At 41.5% G+C, this 19,097-nt stretch overlaps 1 protein-coding gene across 3 annotated transcripts in view; it reads right to left on the reverse strand.

Moving 5' to 3' along the window:
* The window catches only part of INTS6 (integrator complex subunit 6), a 39,129-nt gene extending 24,677 nt beyond the window's left edge, over positions 1-14,452 (reverse strand). For 2 of the 3 annotated variants that reach the window (XM_014251480.2, XM_005516343.2), the window contains exons 1-4: positions 14,400-14,452; positions 13,922-14,082; positions 13,600-13,677; positions 12,714-12,863 (exon numbers count right to left, since the gene is read on the reverse strand). In XM_014251480.2, coding sequence (XP_014106955.1) covers positions 12,714-12,863; positions 13,600-13,677; positions 13,922-14,032 — 339 coding nt within the window. In that variant the 5' untranslated portion in view covers positions 14,033-14,082; positions 14,400-14,452. Of the gene's footprint in view, positions 1-12,277; positions 12,374-12,713; positions 13,234-13,599; positions 13,678-13,921; positions 14,083-14,399 lie in introns of those variants that run through there. The other variant, XM_088051092.1, reaches the window with a different exon arrangement.
* Positions 14,453-19,097: the final 4,645 nt, after the last annotated feature.

Here is a 19,097-nt window from a genome sequence, read left to right on the forward strand (position 1 = left end):
GGAAGCATCTCAGGATAACAAGGTATAAATAATAAGCCTGTTTACAACTTACTCTGAGAATAGGAAACCAGCATGAGGTTGTATTTATTTCAGAAGCAAATTCTTTTCAATACACTGCTTTTCCTTCTGGAAGTTTGTAGCAGTGGTGAAAAATGGAAGAGGCACCTATGGTTTTAATGGCTGACCACCCTGTAACAAGGTACAAGGAAGATTTTTTCATTCACCTACAATCTGCATTTTAAAGGACAGATGTGCACCAAGGCAACAAAAAAACCCCACAGACCTTTTTTGGAAACCAGGTTACTTAGAACTCAGCATCAATACCAGAGAAAGTTTGCTTGGCTAAAAAGGAACAAGAGATTCAAAGCCTTAAAACTAACTTATGTAATATAACACTTCCATTTGAACAATTTGACAGCTTCACGACTGCTTCAAAACACAAAAGAACTTGGCTGCGTTGGCTGCCTTTTCCTTGGTCTCCAGCTGAAGCAGTTCCATGCTCAGATAACACAAATACAGAATACCACTGAGCTCCACACCACTCACAAGGGGTCACTCTAAGAGGCATCCCATGCCATCCCAGCTTGTGTGATGCTCTCAGGGGGAGCCTCACATCGACCCAGGCGTGTATCAAATTACTAAAACACATTATTGCCTGGTTAAGACTCTCACAACTAGGAAATCACTCCCACTGGTAAGTAAGCTTAACATCAAATTTCAGCATGACTAATTGATACACACATGATTTTTTTCCCAAGTGTACAGGTAAAGCAGTTCAAGAGCTATTGTGACCTTTACACATGCAAGTAGACAATATTATACATGCAGGAAGAGAAGATAAATTAACAACTACTGTTATCTCAAAGCACACATTTAAATATTAATTTCAGTGTCACAGGTGTTTCAGAACTGAAGAAGTGGGTGAGGTAGAAATGTGACCAAAATACACCAAATCAGAGACTAAAAATTACACAAGCAGCCACTACAACAAAAATAAGTTTTAGTAGTACAGAAACCTCATACCCATGAAAGGTTGGAAGCTGAAAAAAAGACATGAACTGAACTTCAGTGCATATTTTTTACCTATGACTAGGAACTGGAAAAAAAGCATTTTGAGATCACAACAAATGTCTAAAAGATACACTTATTTCAGTAAATCACAAAACTCTGCAAGCTGTATTGCACATCTATCTCCCATTGTATTATCTCAGCACAGCCTCTTCATTTTCAGAAGTATCAGCCTGAACTCTCACTAAATTTAGACATCTGACCAGGAAACACAAAATAGGAATATGAATTTTTGAATTCAGTCCTGTGTTTTTCATAATTTAGAAGGTCAAGAATCTCACAAATACTCATAAGAATCTGTGAGCAACCATTGCTCAAAAACAATAGCTTACAATGAAATCTAAAAGTCAGAATGACAAAATTTATTAGCTTTAAAGCTATTTTTAACTGATGAATAGCTTAAAAAAATATCGAAACACTGAATTTGAATTTCAAACTACAAGAGATGGTCCAAATATATCATGGTTTTCACTTGTTGTTTCTTAGAAACTTCAGTTACGCTTTAGCAAAACCATGAAATGTCTAAGACATTTCCATTTATTAGAGACTTTCCCCTACATTGCTCAAAGCAGAACACTACCAGTCAAGTACATAGAGGTATTTAACAACTGTTCTGATGATAAGTTACATAAGAACTGCAGCATCTTGTGCAATTTCTTACTAGTCCCATTCACATTTTCAGCAGCTTTGGCTATTTTCTACTATCCCCACAGAATTAATCAATGTAGTTGGCAAGTCCTATAGAACCAATTGTATTTTATGCTGTCACACAATTGTTTCCCAAGTCACAAACACAGCTCAATACACTGGCATCACTACAGTATTTTAGTCAATTTATACCTGTCAATTAAATGCTACAAAAATTACTTTGCCTTTAAGGAGCTTCAATCCTTATATAAGTTTCAATTATGTATGTAGACACACACCATAACCATGCATATACATGTAATACACTACAGTACTAGGGAATTAATATGCTTTCAATTTTGGTAGATCAGTAAATTCTTTCCTATTACTTGATAGGAAGCAAAATGTCTTTAAATGGAAGTTTCCCCAGATGAAGCTACTCTATCACCTAATTAATATTTATCACAAACACACTCTGAAATGCTCATCTATCAGAACACAAGGAAGAATATGCTGGGGGTGAGGGAGTGCAAAAAAGGGCAATCCAATTCTACTACAACATTTCCTTTGATAAATCTGACTGCTCACAGGATATGCCACAAGAGCACCATAATTCTGTAGCCAGACTGAAAAACACAGTACCTCTAAATTCCATCACAGTATCATCTAAGTGACTGAACCTGCATGATAAAAATAACTTTGAAATTGTACTTATTTGCTACGTCTGTTTTAGAACAGAAATTGATTGCCTGAAGTGGAAGCACCTCAGTGTCAGAGAAACTTCTGTGCTTTCAGCCTGAATGAGTAAGAGCTGAAGAACATACAAATTCTATACAAGCTTAAGGTCTGACAAGATGGACTCCATGCACAACAAAAGTTATTAACTTACCTGTCTTGCCATCCATAAGGATTTCAATATGTTTCCTTGATGCTATCAATTATTCAGTATATAATACAGTTTTGCAGTGGTAGGTCTGTCTTAGTAGGAGAAGATCAGATATTTGTACAGCAGATATACAAAGATCACTTTCAGAAGTCACAGAAGTTCAATGAGAGCTACACCAACCAGGCTGAGTTTTGGTCAGGGTAACTGTTTTGAAACATGTTAAAATTTCAAGCCATAAAAGAAATTTTAATACAAAGCAGAAATCTCCCTTGATGCCTGATTAATGACAAAGGCAGCAACACCAGTCACAAAGAGGAAACTTATGAAACAACCTAGTGAAAGCCCCATTCCAGAAATTACACTGCCTCCAAGAAAAAATGCCCACTGTTTTTCTGAAACGGCTGTAGGACAACAGGATGATTCTTACTATTAGAGCTAGTCCCACACACACCTGCAGTATGGACAAGCATCCTCCGTCATAATACTGACATACCTTAGGTCTCCCTGCAGTACTCAAAATGTGAGGACTTGTGCTCTGCCCTTCTTTCATGCTAGGCAGTCAGGAATACTAACTCACCAACAGACAGGTTTCAGAAAGAACACAGGAAAATTCATCACCTGCTAAAGATAATTTGAGAGATCACCTCACTATAACCAAAAGAAGACAACTCTAAATCTTAAGGGGAAAACAACTACTGTCAGAAAAGCAGGTGATAGTAGCAGGTTTTAGAAGACCCAACTGTGGTTCCAAAAACTATAAAGACCTAGTTCCTCTGTATACGTAACAATATACACACCCAGGGTGAGTAAAAAGATAACATTTCTTCAACTAAGGGATGAGAGAAAAACAGGTTTGACAAATGCTTAAGGAGTCTTGACTGAGCCCAAGACAGTAACTGTGCTATGAAAACACCATCTCTCAACACCACCACTTAGTCTTCCAAATTACAACTTCCATGGGTTTCACCATCGTTTCAGATGCAAAAAAATAACATTCATAAACTGACATTTGGCCAAAATAGCCAATCAGAGAGTACCTCACCTATGTGAACTTGTACTTTACTCTGTAATTGGAACACCAGCCAGCAGAGGGGGCACAAGTTAATAAAATCTATCCTCATATAAGGTGAATTGAGTAACAAGATAAACCTGAGGCATGCTCTGTTTGCATACTACCTCAAAACACACAAGAACAGGTTAATACCTCCAATCCAAAACCATATATCTAAAACCCCTAAATGTTCTTGTTTAAGTACAAATAAGAAGTAATCCATCACTGAACTATAATTTCTTAACATATATTTAATCCAATAGTTGGTTCATGGTTTCTAGACAGCATGGAAGCACATACTATCATTCCATTTCTTCATTTTTTTTTCTGCAGACTGCCCATCTTTGGAAGGCTCAGCCACAAACATTAAACTGTATTACAGACACATTCCCTTTACCTTTGAAGCTAGCCACTCCCCCATCTTAAATTGTTTTGTCTTTTGGACAAGACCTTAAAAACAGTTTTAGGAAGACCTTTTATCAAGGTCTAAATCCATGCACCCATTAACTCACCATCTTCCCTTCCCCCCCCAAAAAAAACAGAAAATGCTTGTCAAGCAGTAATGATTTCTCCTGCATTCATTCATACTCTGAAAGTCAACAAAATTGCAAAAATTTTACAGTAAGGATGGCTACCAAAAAGTATCTTTCCTCCATGAGGTGAGATTACAAAACCTAAAGTCAGCTGTCCTCCTCCATAGATTACAGCAAGATTATTGTAGGAAAATTAATTTCCCACATTCTAGACAATTCTTAAAACTATGTAACAAAAACCTAAGAGGTAATGCCCAACACATGGGCTAGTCACAGTTTCTTAATTGGAATACCTATGTAGTATTACAAGGCAGTCATCTGGCTTCAGTTTCATTCCTTACTGGCACTACAGATTAGCAATGGATGAAATAATTTTTTGCACGCGTCATGTTCATACATACCACTGTTTGGTGGTAAAACGCTTTCTGCATTTCAGGCAACCAGGAACAAATTAAGTTATAGACTTATATAAAAAGAATTTTAAAGAAAAATCAGTTAGCAAAAGGTTTTCAAAGCAGAACATAATTGTAATAGCTCAACTGTAATAGCAGACTTTTCCTAAAGCTGAGCCAGAGATCAAACTCCTCAGCACATGAGCTACAGAACTAAGGGACAATTCTTGAAATAACTTATGTTCATAACACAGGCTACCTAAGTTAATTTTAAGAAAAGGAAATTTAAGGTACTGAGGAAAATAAGTGGGATGAAAGCAAGTAATTTGCCCCTTGGTATTCTGGACTTCAGCATTATCTCCAAAAATCTTTTTTAAAATAGCCATTTATGACTTCAACTGACTACTGAACCTCCAAATGTGTCACCTTAAACTAGCCATGTCCACTCAAAGCTGTACACCAAAAATCAAAGATCCAGTCCAATATCATTTCTATAACTATAAATGCTAGAGGCAAAACAGCTATCGGAATTGCACAAGAGACATCAAACCCATTTTCAAAAACAAAGTCACAGAAATATATCTAAGCACATCAGCTGCTTGCTCTGCTGAAGTTTGCAAATTTGTGTTCTATAGGCAATGATTTCATTGCACATCCATCCTGAAACATGCCACAAGAAAATTCACTGTGCTTAGTATAATTTTTATAGATGCTCATAACTTTACACATTCAGGTTTCCAAGTCTGGCACTGAATGAACTGCTTAAAGACTATTTAATTGTGCAACTTCAGTCGTTTCGGAACTCTCTCAAAAAGTTTGTGCCAAAATCAAAACTAACAGCAAGAAAACAAAAAAGGCAACTCAAAGCAGCCTGAAAATGAGTTTAAATTCAAGAACAGATCATTTTGGAATACAAGATCTCCACTCTGAATAGTACACATGCAACAACAGAAAGCATGTGTTAAGGAAGCAGTTTAAGACTCTGTTCATATTGAACAATAAAGAAATGATGAATACATAGTAGATTTACTAAGACATCCAACTTAAAACCTAAACTTAAAACGCCTAAATCAGAGGGGTCCCAATATTAGTAAGTCAGTTTCAAAGAGCACAGGTTAGTATATAGGTTTGTCCTATTTCTTTCATTTAAGAACAGATTTAATTGAGTTTTAAATATCACATTATGTAAGTGATAGTTTCTTGATTAACTTGTAAGTGTTCCAATTTAGATGAGGTCCTTAGTAAGTTTCAAAAACAATTCAGTCCTTCAATCGTTCAGAATTATGTGACAGTTAAAAGAAAAAGTAAAACATGCATGGAACAGGAATTTTATATATAATGAATTCCAGCAAGTAACAGTGACAAACCACATTGAAATGAAGAACAAAAGGCCACTAGCATTTGAAATATTTAACTACTGATGTGACAGATATATAATCCCAGAAGAGGAAGAACTTTAACTTTTTCTTAAATTAACTACCTAAGCAGCAATATCAACTGCAATCACAACTTTTATCTTACTTTTAAGGCAATGGAAATTGTAACTTACAGAAAAAGATGCACCTTATCAGTTCACTACAGATTAATAAATGCATCACTATTGGAATCATCTGATATTGGATAATCAGCCAGTAAGTTACACCAGTTTTCAAAGTTATTTGAGCGAACATAGTAAATGTGAGCTACTAAAAATAGGTTCCATTTGAGCCTTTACAAACTTTTTCTAAGAAAAATAAAATAACACAATCCATACCAAACATAACTTTAAAGTCAGCTCCAAAGACTGAGTTTGATTTTGGTTATATTTCCTAAAAATATTTCTGAATGTTTTATTCCAAAAATAACTGACCTTGCCAAGCCCTGGATCAAGTCCCTAATTACAGCAGCCTTTCTGCTTCACAGCAATGACTTTACAGAGCTGGTTCTGGCTCAGTCAGTGCAATTCACAGTGCTAAGCCAGGCCTCTATTCTCCACATGCTGGAGAAGGGTAACAAGTCCTACAGTTGCCAGCACATTAAATAGAGGGGGAAAAAAACAAACCGGAAAACACACCACCAAGGAGAAAATACACACTTGTATACAAAAATCTCCCCACATTTTTAGAAGCTAATAATCCAGAGTACTGACTGTACTAGAAGTAGCTTATTGACCTATGAACATAGAGCAATTCTTCAGAATAACTTCCCAAAGACTCCCCCACAACTCCTTCCTGGAGTTTAATCACCACAACAGCAGGAGCAACTTAGCTGTTTAAAACCCATTTTGAACCACTACAGTTCAGTTTATTAATCTCACTGATCAATCACTGATTTATTTTACTACATGAAGTCACACCACTTGAAGCAAGGTTAGCACAACTATGGCCCATGAGAGGCCACAATGTCCAGAGCAGAGATCTGACGAGTAAGGCTGAGTATACCTTACAGACAGATGCATACAATCAAGTTAGCGTTCTAGGATTCAAAGCTGGGAGGGCTGTTGTGAGAGAGATGGCCAGTTTTTACTCACTCTGTATACTGAGCATCAGAAGACACTATCAGTGCACTACATGAGTGCAGTGACATACTCTGTATTTGTTCAACATAGCCAGACAAAATGCACAGTGTATGCAGATAATTTATCAATGAACATGTTACAGCACTACCCCTTCCAAATCAGATTTGTTTGAAGTATCTTCTTTCTGCTACTGGAACAGATTGATGAGATTATTTCCATTGGAAAAAATAAAGTATTTCATGTAAGGTTGTTTCAAATTCTTTAAAAACATACTGAGTTTACAACTAGGCAAGTGATTTTAAAAACATTTAAGCATTTTGCTGAACTTTGTTGTACTGGGAAGGCTAAAGGGCAAGCAGCTCCAGCTCACAATGTGAAAAACAACTTGAACAGAGCTTGCTGCAGCTCTCACTAAAGGGTACTCTAAAACAAAACTAACTAAAAATTTCACAGATGGCATGTTTAAAGATTATGGTCTGAAAGGTAGAAGTTCAAACCAGCATGCTTAATTTCATCACACAGCAAATGAGAATGATTGATTTTTACCAGCACTTCACATACAGATCTTTGACATCAGCAGGCATACAGGTTCATGTTAAATGCATTGCTATTCCACAGAAAACAGGAGACTGTGAGAAAGCCTCTCATATTTCTGCCATTACTGCACTAACACTTGTGAAGTTGTTTACTACTGTCTGAAATTCTCCTACTTGGTTTTCTTGGCGAAGGAGACCAAAAAAAGAGGCCAGGAGAGATACTCTAGACATGCAAAGCTCTGCCTCTACCAACATGAGAAGCAAACTGCACACGCAACAGTGCCAGCATGACAAAGCAGGAAATGCTAACCTAAACGTTAGTTCCAAATTTGGAGGCACATGCAGCACAGGCCATTTCAGTGCAGTGTGTTATGATCCCAAAATACCAAGACAAAAGCCATACTTCAAAGGACTTTGACTTTTGAGAACAAAAGTCCAGTAACAATCCCCAAATGCCTCTTGGGAAAATACACCTGCTCAACAATTTAAAGAAAACAGAACATATCACTGCAAAATCATAATGCAGTCCATGTTGGAAACAGTATTTCTTTCACATGTGATTGTATAAGCTCAGGAGATCCTAGACAAGCGTATAAGCAAGCAGTTAGCCTAGAATGTGTGACGTAAAGCTGTTTTGTCCCTACGAGTATGATTAGACATTATCTCCTAGGTACACTGTTTACCTGTAGTTGGAATACTACAGGATTTCAGCCATTACGGCAAAGCATCCTGAACCCTACATACCAATGCCAAGTTTTACTGTGGGAACACATCAGCACTTCTGCTACTGTAGCTATAAATGGGTCTAAACACATACTCAGAGAGAACTATAAAGTAGCAGTTATCCTAACATTGTGTTGTTTAATGGTCATACATGGCATGAACAAAACACTTGGAAAAAACCCAAGTCATTTAAAAACAATGCCATCATATGCAGGATACCTTCCAACTTCCAGGTAAGGAATAGGTCATTCCAGCTCTGAGCATATTTTTAAGTTTCCAAAATATTCTTTATTAGTTGAATTCCATTTGGATTTTAGTTTTTCCTCAAAAAATTTTAGTTATGCTTCTGTTCATATGCGGAACACACTAAAGAGTAAAAGGCTTTCACCAAGACTGCACACAGCCTGGTAAGTCACTGTTTCTTGTGCTAATCTAAATCCAGGCAGCATCTTATTCATCATTGTGAACGAAAAATACCTATTCTAAATCCACTTGTACTAGACACATTAGAGTTGACTTTTCTGCTTCTTGCAACAAAGTTAGCATGTGGTTTTGTTACACTAGATTTGTTTAAAAGTCAAACTCATAGCAGTAGTAATGCTGCAGAAAAATATACAAAATACGCTAGTGAGATTAAAAAAAAACATAGGAAGCTTATATTATCAAAAAGCACCTTCTACATGCAGTATTAAAGCAATTTCACCCTGAAAAAAAATTCAAAAATACTTTGAAATATCAAGCACTTTGAAATGCACTCAGTTAAGTATATTTTATCCTCTCAAACTTACTCTATGCAACACTGTTGAAAAAAGACTTTCATCATTTCACAAATAACAGGCAACATGAAACATATGGGGTATCAATAAATCAGTGTTTCAGCAACTTCAAGAATCCATCAGATTCCAGTTTTTGTAGGGCTGTGTTGGTCCTCTGCATGTGAATATCAAAACACCATTGATTACATATTTTACCTACCTCAGATTTAGTGCACAGTCTTAGAAACCTCACTACAAACTGCAGGTAACTGAATGATGGTCCACTTCAACTATTTGTTTTCATTTTCACTCTTAACAGCCGCTACATTTTTAATGTTTTCTGTTTCCACAGAAACATCTATCAGTATTTAACCCTTCTATCCACTATAACAAGCTGAACATTTGCTACACAAAACTATTTGGTTAAATGGTGACTACTCATGTCCTGCGGAACAAGCCATAGTTGCAAGACCTAAGAGTGTACTTCAAGGGGACAAAAAACCTGCTGGTAAAAGGCTTGGTCTTTCAGACTACCTGAAATAATGGAAAAGCTGAACTGGAGAAAATAAGAAGTCAATTATCCAAGAGTAAACTGGGCTAATGAAGTACAATATTTTGTGTGATGTGACAGTAAACCCTTACTGATCTTGGTGTGTTTCAACTGATTTCTTCCTGAAGACATCTAAATGCTGTATTTTTTCCCCTAACCTCTCCATAAAAATGCAGAAGGTGAAAATGATTGCTATTTTTACTGAACTCTAAAAACTGACACCCTATTTGAAGGCTTATTCTTCTGCTATCATAATCATCACAAAGCATACTAAGGAGGGGGGAGACCTATAATTGGATGCAAGCAGTATAATAGTGAAATTATCAATCTTGAAGTGCTGCAAAAGTTAAAGGAACAGCCACCTTAAAATGTGTACTTTTCAAAACCATTTTTTCTTGACAAAAGGCTCCAAAACAATTGGATCTAGCAACCGCTCAGTAAGGGAAAATATTTATAATGCCTTAACATAGCATTTATATCAGAAATAGCTTATGAAAAAATCTTCCAGGCTCTTGATAATTTAAGTGTGTTGACGGTGTCCTTTAAGATCTAAAAGTGAGATCCTGTGATCAGCTGATCACATGGTAACTCAATCTTTATGAGTAACTAAGCCAGTACTTATTTACTTAAAGAGCAGTATGATAAACAATAAAAATCCAAACATTAAAGCTGCAAGAAAATATGAAGCAGATTTTCCCCAACTTCAGAATGACCGTTCAGCCACCACTCTTGTTCAGAAGGTCAGCTGATGGAGAACTCTGGTCAACTTTGAAAGAAATCGAGTATATTGAGTCACTCTGTCATTTAAACAAACAGTTCACACTCAGCAGGGGTACAAGATATCACACTGGTAGAGACATAACCAGACAATCCCATCAGGCTTGTATCATGTCTTGTCATTTGCATGTGTAAGAAAAGTCAGTTTTACATTTGTTCATTTTCATGTAACAAGTGGATCTCGGCAACTATTTAGAAGTCAATACACCAAAATACAAGCATGACAGTCCAAAGATGTTTTAGCCACAAATTTCCCGCAGAAGATGAATAGAAGTTTGGATTTTATTACATCACATAATACCACACCTAAGATGGTCTATACATTGGGGTTTTTTGTAAAATTATCTTCTCTTACTCTGGCATACTCAGTCTTCCAATATCTGCCTGCTAAATTTCAGTTAACTACTATTTTATAGTCTTAGTATTTGTAGCTTCTTCAGAAAAAAGTTAATCAGCAATTTCTGTTCTGAATGAAAACTATTTCAATTGCAACTAAGCACTCTGACCACTTTTATTTTCCTGGTTTAAGTTTCTTATACCATGCAATGGTAAACATTTGTCTGGACTAAATTTTCGGTGGTAGACAAGAATAACAAGAAAATGACAAGCTACCAAAACAAAGACCAGTGTGAAGTTGAGGACAATTAGCTGCCCCAGATCTCATCCTGCAAATGCTGAAGCATCAGTTAAGTATCATGGAATTTGATTTCTTTTTTAAAAATTGCTATTTTGGTTAGAATAGCCAAAATGGGGACCGTTGACTTCAGCACCAGATGACCTGCCATTTTCAATACATTCATCTATTTTTGCTAAATAGAGATCGAATTTCAATTTAGTCACCTGTCTAAATATGTGAATACCTCTTCAACAGCCAGCTCCACATGTGGAATGGAGAAAAATATTCCTAAGTGAGGATGGGTTCAAGCCCAGAGAGAATTACAACCAGAACAGATCAAACAAAGTCATTGTTTCACAGGCAAAAGAGCAGCTATTGCAGTAATGAACACTACTAGTGAGTCAAAACAGTCATGACAACTCAACTGCCCACTTGAGTAGTTGAGCACAGCTGGTTCACTTAGAGCAAATTACTTGACATGGGTTTAATTAGAGTAATTATCAGTAGCAATGGGAAAGAGCAAGTATTTTGTGTATGGGCCTAGAGGGGTTAAGTGTTCAAGAGTAATATAGCTCCTGTAACTAAACAAAAACACCAGAAAAATGGGAAAATTACACACAGATGTATGAGGACAGCAGACGGCCATAGGAAAAAATGTGATCCCATGTGTGGAACTAGCACTTTTTTTTAAGTTACATCACTAAACAGGCATTGTAAAAATGTTTAGGCTCACTTGATCATCTCATGGGGAAGCCATACAATGCAGCATGACAAATTTCCTTCACAAACAAACATGGCATGTTATCACGAACCCTGCTTAGACTGAAAAGAGAAGGGGACTTATGTTCACAACCACATTCCCATGTTAAATACCAAGAGCAGTACTAAGCACTAATCCTCAGAGAGTGGACAATTACATGAGAATACCCAACAAAAAGGGGAGATTCAAGTCAGTAGGCCCCACATGAGAAGTACATTATATACTTTGCCCAACACTACTAGTACCCTTCAAGTGAAGGAAATTCAGGCTTTGATCCAGCACCAGAAAGAACTCTGAGTCCTAATGCACATGTTTAACCTACAACATCTGTATTTCAGCAGCTCATACTAATGAGGTTGAGAATGCTGGCCCACACCAAAAAAATCCTGTTTCAAAGGGATAGTTGCAATAGAGAGATTAAAAAAAGCACAGCCTCTCAAGGCTCTGATACAACAGGCAGGTTTATAAAAATACACGTACGCAGAGAAATGTTGAGGTAAACTCACTGGAAAGAAAGTGTTTTGAAAAAGTTGTGCTCCTTCCAGTACTTTTGGACATGCAGTGTTGTTAGAAAAATGGCTCATCTCCCAAACTGTTCAGCACTGTATAGAAAAAGCAAAGTTTTTCATAACCCTAACAGGCTCACCAGCTAAGGTACTGAGCACAAACTTGACAAAAAAAACTTTTAACTGAAAAGGTCAACTTGGAGGCTACATCACAGCTTAAAAACTGAGAAATGACTGAAATTAAAGGAAAAAAGTAAGCTGGGTACCAGACTGTATTCAGTGACAGTATTTCTTCAAGCTAGCTGAGCTCTGCTAACTTTGAAAGAAGCCCCCATATTGAATATTCCATGAAGATGCCACTTTGGACAACTAGCTAATTACTGTCTCTGGGAAGTTTGTGTTTTAAGATTTTTCCACCTAGCAACAGTCAACCTACCTGCCCATAGTTGTCTATGCCAGTTACTAATCTATTTAAATTTAATAAATCAAAAGCTGTCCTTAGGGACTGGCCAAGAGTCGTAAGTCCTTCAGCTTGAAGGTTTTTCAGTTCATTCATAAACGTTGCATGGTTTTCCTTCCAGCCAGCCTGCAAAGAGAAACATGAGAAGATTCATTCTGCAGAGACGAGTTTTGCTTTCTTGTTAGGCTACAAAGAGCCTTCCCCACTGCATGCGGCTCACTACAAATGCTAACAAAATACCTCAGAAGTTAGCAGTATTTGATATTGATCCAAAAAGCCTGAAACGATGCACTTCTCTTAATCTTTAGCACTCCCCATTTACCAAACGCAAAAGCATTTTGTTTTGTTCCACGGGACAAATGTCTTTGAGGACACCGGTGCCCAAACCTTAGAGCTATTTACATCACCATCTCAGAGTTGTGCCCAGATAGACGCCAACTGCACTGTGAAGCGACCTCCAACAGGTTCACCGTCCTGTGTCATGTGGACCCGCCGCCCCCTTCCCCCGCGCGGTGCGTCCCCCCCCCTCCCCCGCCGTGGCGGGGCCAGGGAAGTGCCGTCCCCTTCCGAGTCCGGGGCTCTCCGGGCATTAAGTCGGTCCTTTCCCCGGCTCGCCCCTTCCAAGCCGAACTCTCCTTGGAGTTGCTGTCACTTCTCCCAACTTGAATAAATATCCCCCACAGTTCATTGCTGCTCGCACACACCGCACAGGGGAAAAGCGTCGGCCATGTTGATGTCAGCGCCGCCGCCGGAGCCCGTGTGTGCCGCGCTCCCCCGGACCGCCGGCAGCCGGGGCGAGGCGGGCGAGGGGTGGACGGGCCGGAAGGAGGCCGGGGAGGAGGAGGGGGTGAGCGGGGGTTACCTTGATAGCGTAGGGAGGCTCCTCGAAAGTGACCAGCATGTACCTGTCTCCCCTGCTGGCCGGGTCCCGGGCTCGGAGCTGCGGCGCGGGGGACAAAGCAGAGGGTGAGCCGAGAGGCGGCGCCGCCGGCGGAGCCCCCCGGCTCGGCCCGGCCCTCCCCTCCCTCCCCGCACACACACGCACTCTCTCGCTCTCTCCCGCCCGCCCTCACCCCGCGCCCCCGGCCCAGGCAGCCCCCCGCTCCCTGCCGCCCCCTCCCCTCCCCGCGCAGTCACTCTCGCTCGCTTCCTCTCGCCTCCTCTCGCAAGGCAGAGCCCGGTACCTTCATGAAAGTCTCTACAGCGCCTTTGGCTATGTCCAGATAGGTGGTGCCCAGATGGGTGCGCTGGTTCATGGAGGCGGACGTGTCTATCAGGAAGAGTAAGATGGGCATAGTGCGGAGGGGCCGGCGGCCGGACGGCTACATGGACAGCGGGCGGGGGGCTGAGGGGAGAACCGTGGGGGGAGGTGAGGGGGAAAAGGGGAGAAGAGAGAGAAGACGGGGGACGGGAGAGGAGTAAGTGGCTGTGAGTGCTGTGCACGGGGAAGGGCGCCTCCCCGCTGCCCCTCTGCCGAGGCGGGGGGGAAGGGGGGGCAGCCCTGCCTGCCCTGCCCTCCTTTGTGTGAGGGGCCTGCTCAACCCAACACAGGCTGGTTTATGAGGGAGAGGCGGATAGGGCTGCGCTGCTGGCTAACCTTCCCCCCACCACCACCTTCCTCCTCCACCGCCGCCCGCCCTCCCCTCCCCCTGTTGATGTTACTCAGAAGTTTCAGGCGGAGCAGCCGCAGCCCCGCTACCCCGGCACTTTCTCGCTCTGACTGAGGCGCTTCCTCGCTCGCCGCTCGCTTTTAAGGCAGCCTGGGTAGGTCGGCCCCGCCCCTCAAGGACACGTCCCTGTCCCACGTGACTGCCTCCCGGTTCCACCATAGGGCTCCTGTAACCGCTCATTAGCATATTCAAATCGGCGGGGCGGGCCGGCCGCAGCCGTCGGGGACGCGGGTGGCGGGGGCGCGCAGGCGCAGCCGCGGGCTGTGGGGCGCCCGGCCGGGGGACACGGGGCAGGGCGGGCAGCGCCGGTGCTGCCATGGACGCGCCCTGTGGATGCGCTCCAGGCGCCGAGCATGTGGAGGGGCAGCGCGGGCGGGACGGGAGGGACGGACGGGGGAGGGATCTGTCGCCGCCGCCCCTCTCGCTGAGCTATTTCGAGGGCTGCGGGGTGACGCGTCCCTCGGGGGCAGCGCCCTGCCCGACCCGCCCGCTCGGGGAGGGCGGGGGTGGCCCCTGGGGAGCGCCGGGCCGGGCCGGGGCGGTGACTCCGGCGCTGGCGGCTTACCGCTGCCGGGAGCGGCGGGTGAGTCACGGGGGTGGGAAGGAAGGAAAGAGGGAGGGAAGAGGGCGGGCGCTATTCCCCGCCCCGTCTCCGGGCGCCGCCGCTCTCCTTGAGGCTGCGGCTCCCCCCCCTGCCCCCGCAGCGGGTCCTGTCCCCTGGCCTGGACGATGGGAGTCCTTTAGGGGCTCTGGGTGACCTGTGCTGCAGCCAGATGCCAGCGCAGCCCCTCCGGCCCGGGGAGTCCCGCCGGCCCCGGCGCTGAGGGAGCGGGGCGGGGGGGGGGGGGGGGGTGTCGCTCCTGGCAGGCAGCACGGACGGGGGTCGCCTGTCGTGTGCACTGGGTTTAGGATGCAGAAGACGGTCCGGTACCATTTTGATGATGAACCCCAGAGACACGGTCTGGCCTTTCACTCGATCCCTAGGAAAAAAAAAAAATAAATTTAAGGCTAGCTTTAGCTGTGACCTTTTTCCTTCCATACGGGCAGTGATTAACTACTAAGGTTTCTTTCATCCATTCTAAGGCACTCCAAATTTAGTTCTTATAAATCTTGTAATTACGGCGTGTTGCTAACCACTTAATGATGAAGATCTCTGTTCTCAGATTTTTGGCGATTTGTTAGGGTTTGGGTTTTTTCCCCCAGCAACTGAGTCGGCTGTTTCTGCTCACAGCCTTGGAGCAGTAACTCCAGAGCCATTTCTTAGCATAATCTGTTCAGGAGAATGCTCTGCTTCCTATCTGACTGATTTTTTTTTTTCCTTGATCCAGCTGATGTGCTTCCACAGCTACCGCTCTAGAAGGTTTAAAGCCACTGTGCTCCTTCCTTTTCCCAAGATAAAATTGGCAATGTTTTGGCTTGATTCATCTTGGTCTTCCAGGCAAGATTTCTGTCTTGTTAAGCAAGAGCTTGATTAGTTGTTTTTTTTATATTTTTTTGGTTTTTTTTTAAGACTAATGGAAGATTAGCATTTCTAGGAGGAGAGGGATAGAATTGCATTTCCATTGCAAATTGGTATGCATTCTTATGCCTTCAAGGAGCTTATTTTGGCTTTCCTGTCGGTGCTGCACCTGTGACCTCTGCCATCGTTTCTTAGGCTTTGGGTTGAAATCAAGGACACTTCCTTTCAGCCCAGTTTACCATTCAAGGCCATTAAAATATCTCCAATCTTAAGGATCCTGGGAGAACTGGGAAGGAATCTTTGGAGCTGGTGCAGACCAAAATACAGCAACTTTGAAAGTAACTTCTTTTTGCTATGATTATTTCTCACTGTGGATCATGCTGCTGGTGGTGATAGTGCCCCAACTCATGTGCACCTGGTGACTCGAGCTGCTTTTATCTTTCCAGAAGTTCAGTATTAGAGCTCAAGCAGTGGTGCTGGGTCTCATGACCTACAGCAAGGCTGTTCTGGTACAGGTTCTACTGTTTAATCTGAATCCCCCCTGTCAGAGGGAGAAAACCAGCAGGTGCCACAGAGGCCACATTGCTGGGTTACCCTGGAATCCAGCTGCATGCCAGTCCCTGTTACACAGTAAAACATTTGGACTTTCAGAGAGGCTTGGTAATTTTCTCTCCACACTGGTATTTTGGGACACTTTCTGTCCCCTCAGGTCCCCAAGAAAGTTAAAGGTATCTTCTGCAGCTCCTGAGGTCAGCAAGACTGGCTGCTGGAAGAGTAATAATTGTCTCCCTAAGGTAGTGGGATTCAAGTTCTAGGCTACAGTGCTGCTTTAGCAAATCATGCCTTGGGATTGGTAATTTCGTTCGGGAGTAATGTCGATAGGATGTATGATGATGGCCTTTAATTGGCTTCCTTCTAAATTTCTGAGATAAGCACATTGTTCAGACATGCCATATTCTATTTGTATGTTGCTGATATTTCATTGACCATCCCAATATAACCATCACTTTGATGTGTAAAACATGCATCTTCTCAGGGAACATCTGAAAACCAGGAAACTTTTGGAGTGGTTCCTTATCCAAAGTGCTGGAAAAGAGGCATTTTAGAGTCCTTGCCACACCAAGAAGATGTCATGGTGGAAGGCAGCCTGGGCCATGAAGACTTTGCATAAATCCTGAAAGGCCACTTGGAAATTTTATGTTTTGTTGCCAGTAAGTGAAGAGAGATCAGGGAAAAAGCCATGTTCATTCATGGTGGTAGAACCAGTTATAAACCAGCATGGATTCTGAATCAGCTTTGAATACTGCAAGCTGTAGGCATGCTGTAACTCTCTTGCCAATGCAAGAGGAAAGTGAGATTGAAGAAGCTGGCCCCACTCTACCCCTAGTGCCCTCAGCCCTGGTAATCATCACTGAAGCAAGAATCCTCCAGGCAAAACTTATACACAGTTCCAGTGGGATTTATACAGGGAAACTAATTTACTGTACTTTCCTTTATGCTTTTTGCTGTTATCTTTGAGGCCATTTGGAGCATCCAGTCCTTCCTGCCCCTATGCATCTTACATTAGATCCATATTAGATCCGCTATAGGGCAGAATCACGGCTGGGTGTGTGTTGTCTGTGGTAGGCATTGGTACTTTGCTGCTGGGAGCAGGCCAATTTGATTAATATTGAGAAAGATTCTTTCAAAGACAGGTAATCAACCTAAGCCCTAAGTGTGCATCAGCCTCTTGATGTGAGAGTCATAATGGCTGGTACTGCCATCAGAGCTGCATTTATAAATCTGTGTGGGAGATTGGCTGCAAAGGAACAAACCCCAGTGATATTAGTGCTTATGCTCGTTACTGGCAGAGCTGACACATCTGAGCAGGGAGACCGAGTGAGGCTGACACTGAAAACAGATACATCTTTCTTTTACGTTTTTTTTTTTTTTAATATGGTGGGCAAAGTGACACCCCATGCACAGTCCAAATGAGCCAGTTCTACCTTTTCACCTGAGTCAAGATGAATGATTAGAGCAAGCTTCTGGCTGGAGGAATACTCTTGCTGTCCTCATGATGCAAAAGATTCCACCTGCTTCTATACAGGTTTGTATTTATTGTACATCAATAAGGAAGCATGAATGTATATGTATGCCTAAGAATATTTGTTTTCTCATCTTCAGAGAATGGGTGTTGTCCATTTGGGGACAAATAAGGTAGTATTGAAGGTGCAGATTTACTCTACATTTGAATGCTAAGTCAATAACCCAAAAATCAAGTATAAGTGTAAAAATATACCTAAAACCCCCATCATAAGGAAAAAGCTGACAAGCATTTTTCTATCATTTGCTGTTACTGTGTTTTTCCTTAAATAGCTTCCTCTCCAAGTTGATATTTTTGAGATTTTTGTTCTATTATCACATAGCGTAGGCCTCATTTTGTCCTAAACTTCAGAATTGAATGGAAGATGCTGTGTTAATGACCTTCAGTCAGATCTGAGAACTATGATAGTATTTTTTTTTCTTTTTTCAGTTGTCTTTCTCCTCAATATGGAATTATTTTCACAAAGAAAATTTCTAGATCTTAGTCAGCCCAGGTCCTAATGATAAAGGGAAATTTTTCTGAGCTTTCTTTAGAATACAGTTCTGTAGCCTTTTAGATTGTCATTATTAAATGCTTCCCCCCCATATTTTACAGTTACTTTTTCCATTTCCTAATTTAACCCTACTGCATATCATTAAAACATATCTCTTAATATAGCATTCTGAGTTTCAATTTATCTTTTAATACTTGTGTCCTCTTTTTTTAGTCTTCCTTTATCCATGTTCTGTGCATTCAACTCACTTGCTTTTTTGCTACAAATAAAATTTTACTGCTTACTTGTCTTGCATACAAGTTGGAGGGGGGGGATGTTTTGTCCTGTTGGGTTCCTTTACGAGTTTCAATGCAGCAGGGTTTGAGTCTGATTTTTTTTTACCTTCCTCCTGAAATTCTTACCAAAGATAAACTAATTTAATCTCATAATTCAGGTAGCCTAGGTAAACAGAAAACTTATTTTTATGTATATTCTAGGACTTGAATGAGGATGCCTATTTTTTCAAGACTTGTAGAGGCAGCTGCCTTCCTTTGAAACTAGCACCTTTTAGAAGCCTGTACTTTGGGTTCCCTAGCACCAGAACACAGTGAAACTACATCTCTCTGCAGAACAATGACCTCTGAAAGAAGTGGCATTCTGGCTTCTCTTGGCCTGT

This window comes from Pseudopodoces humilis, chromosome 2 (genome assembly GCF_049639895.1).
Source record: "Pseudopodoces humilis isolate 2021_Gansu_Grassland_sample_001 chromosome 2, ASM4963989v1, whole genome shotgun sequence".
Classification (NCBI taxonomy): domain Eukaryota; kingdom Metazoa; phylum Chordata; class Aves; order Passeriformes; family Paridae; genus Pseudopodoces; species Pseudopodoces humilis.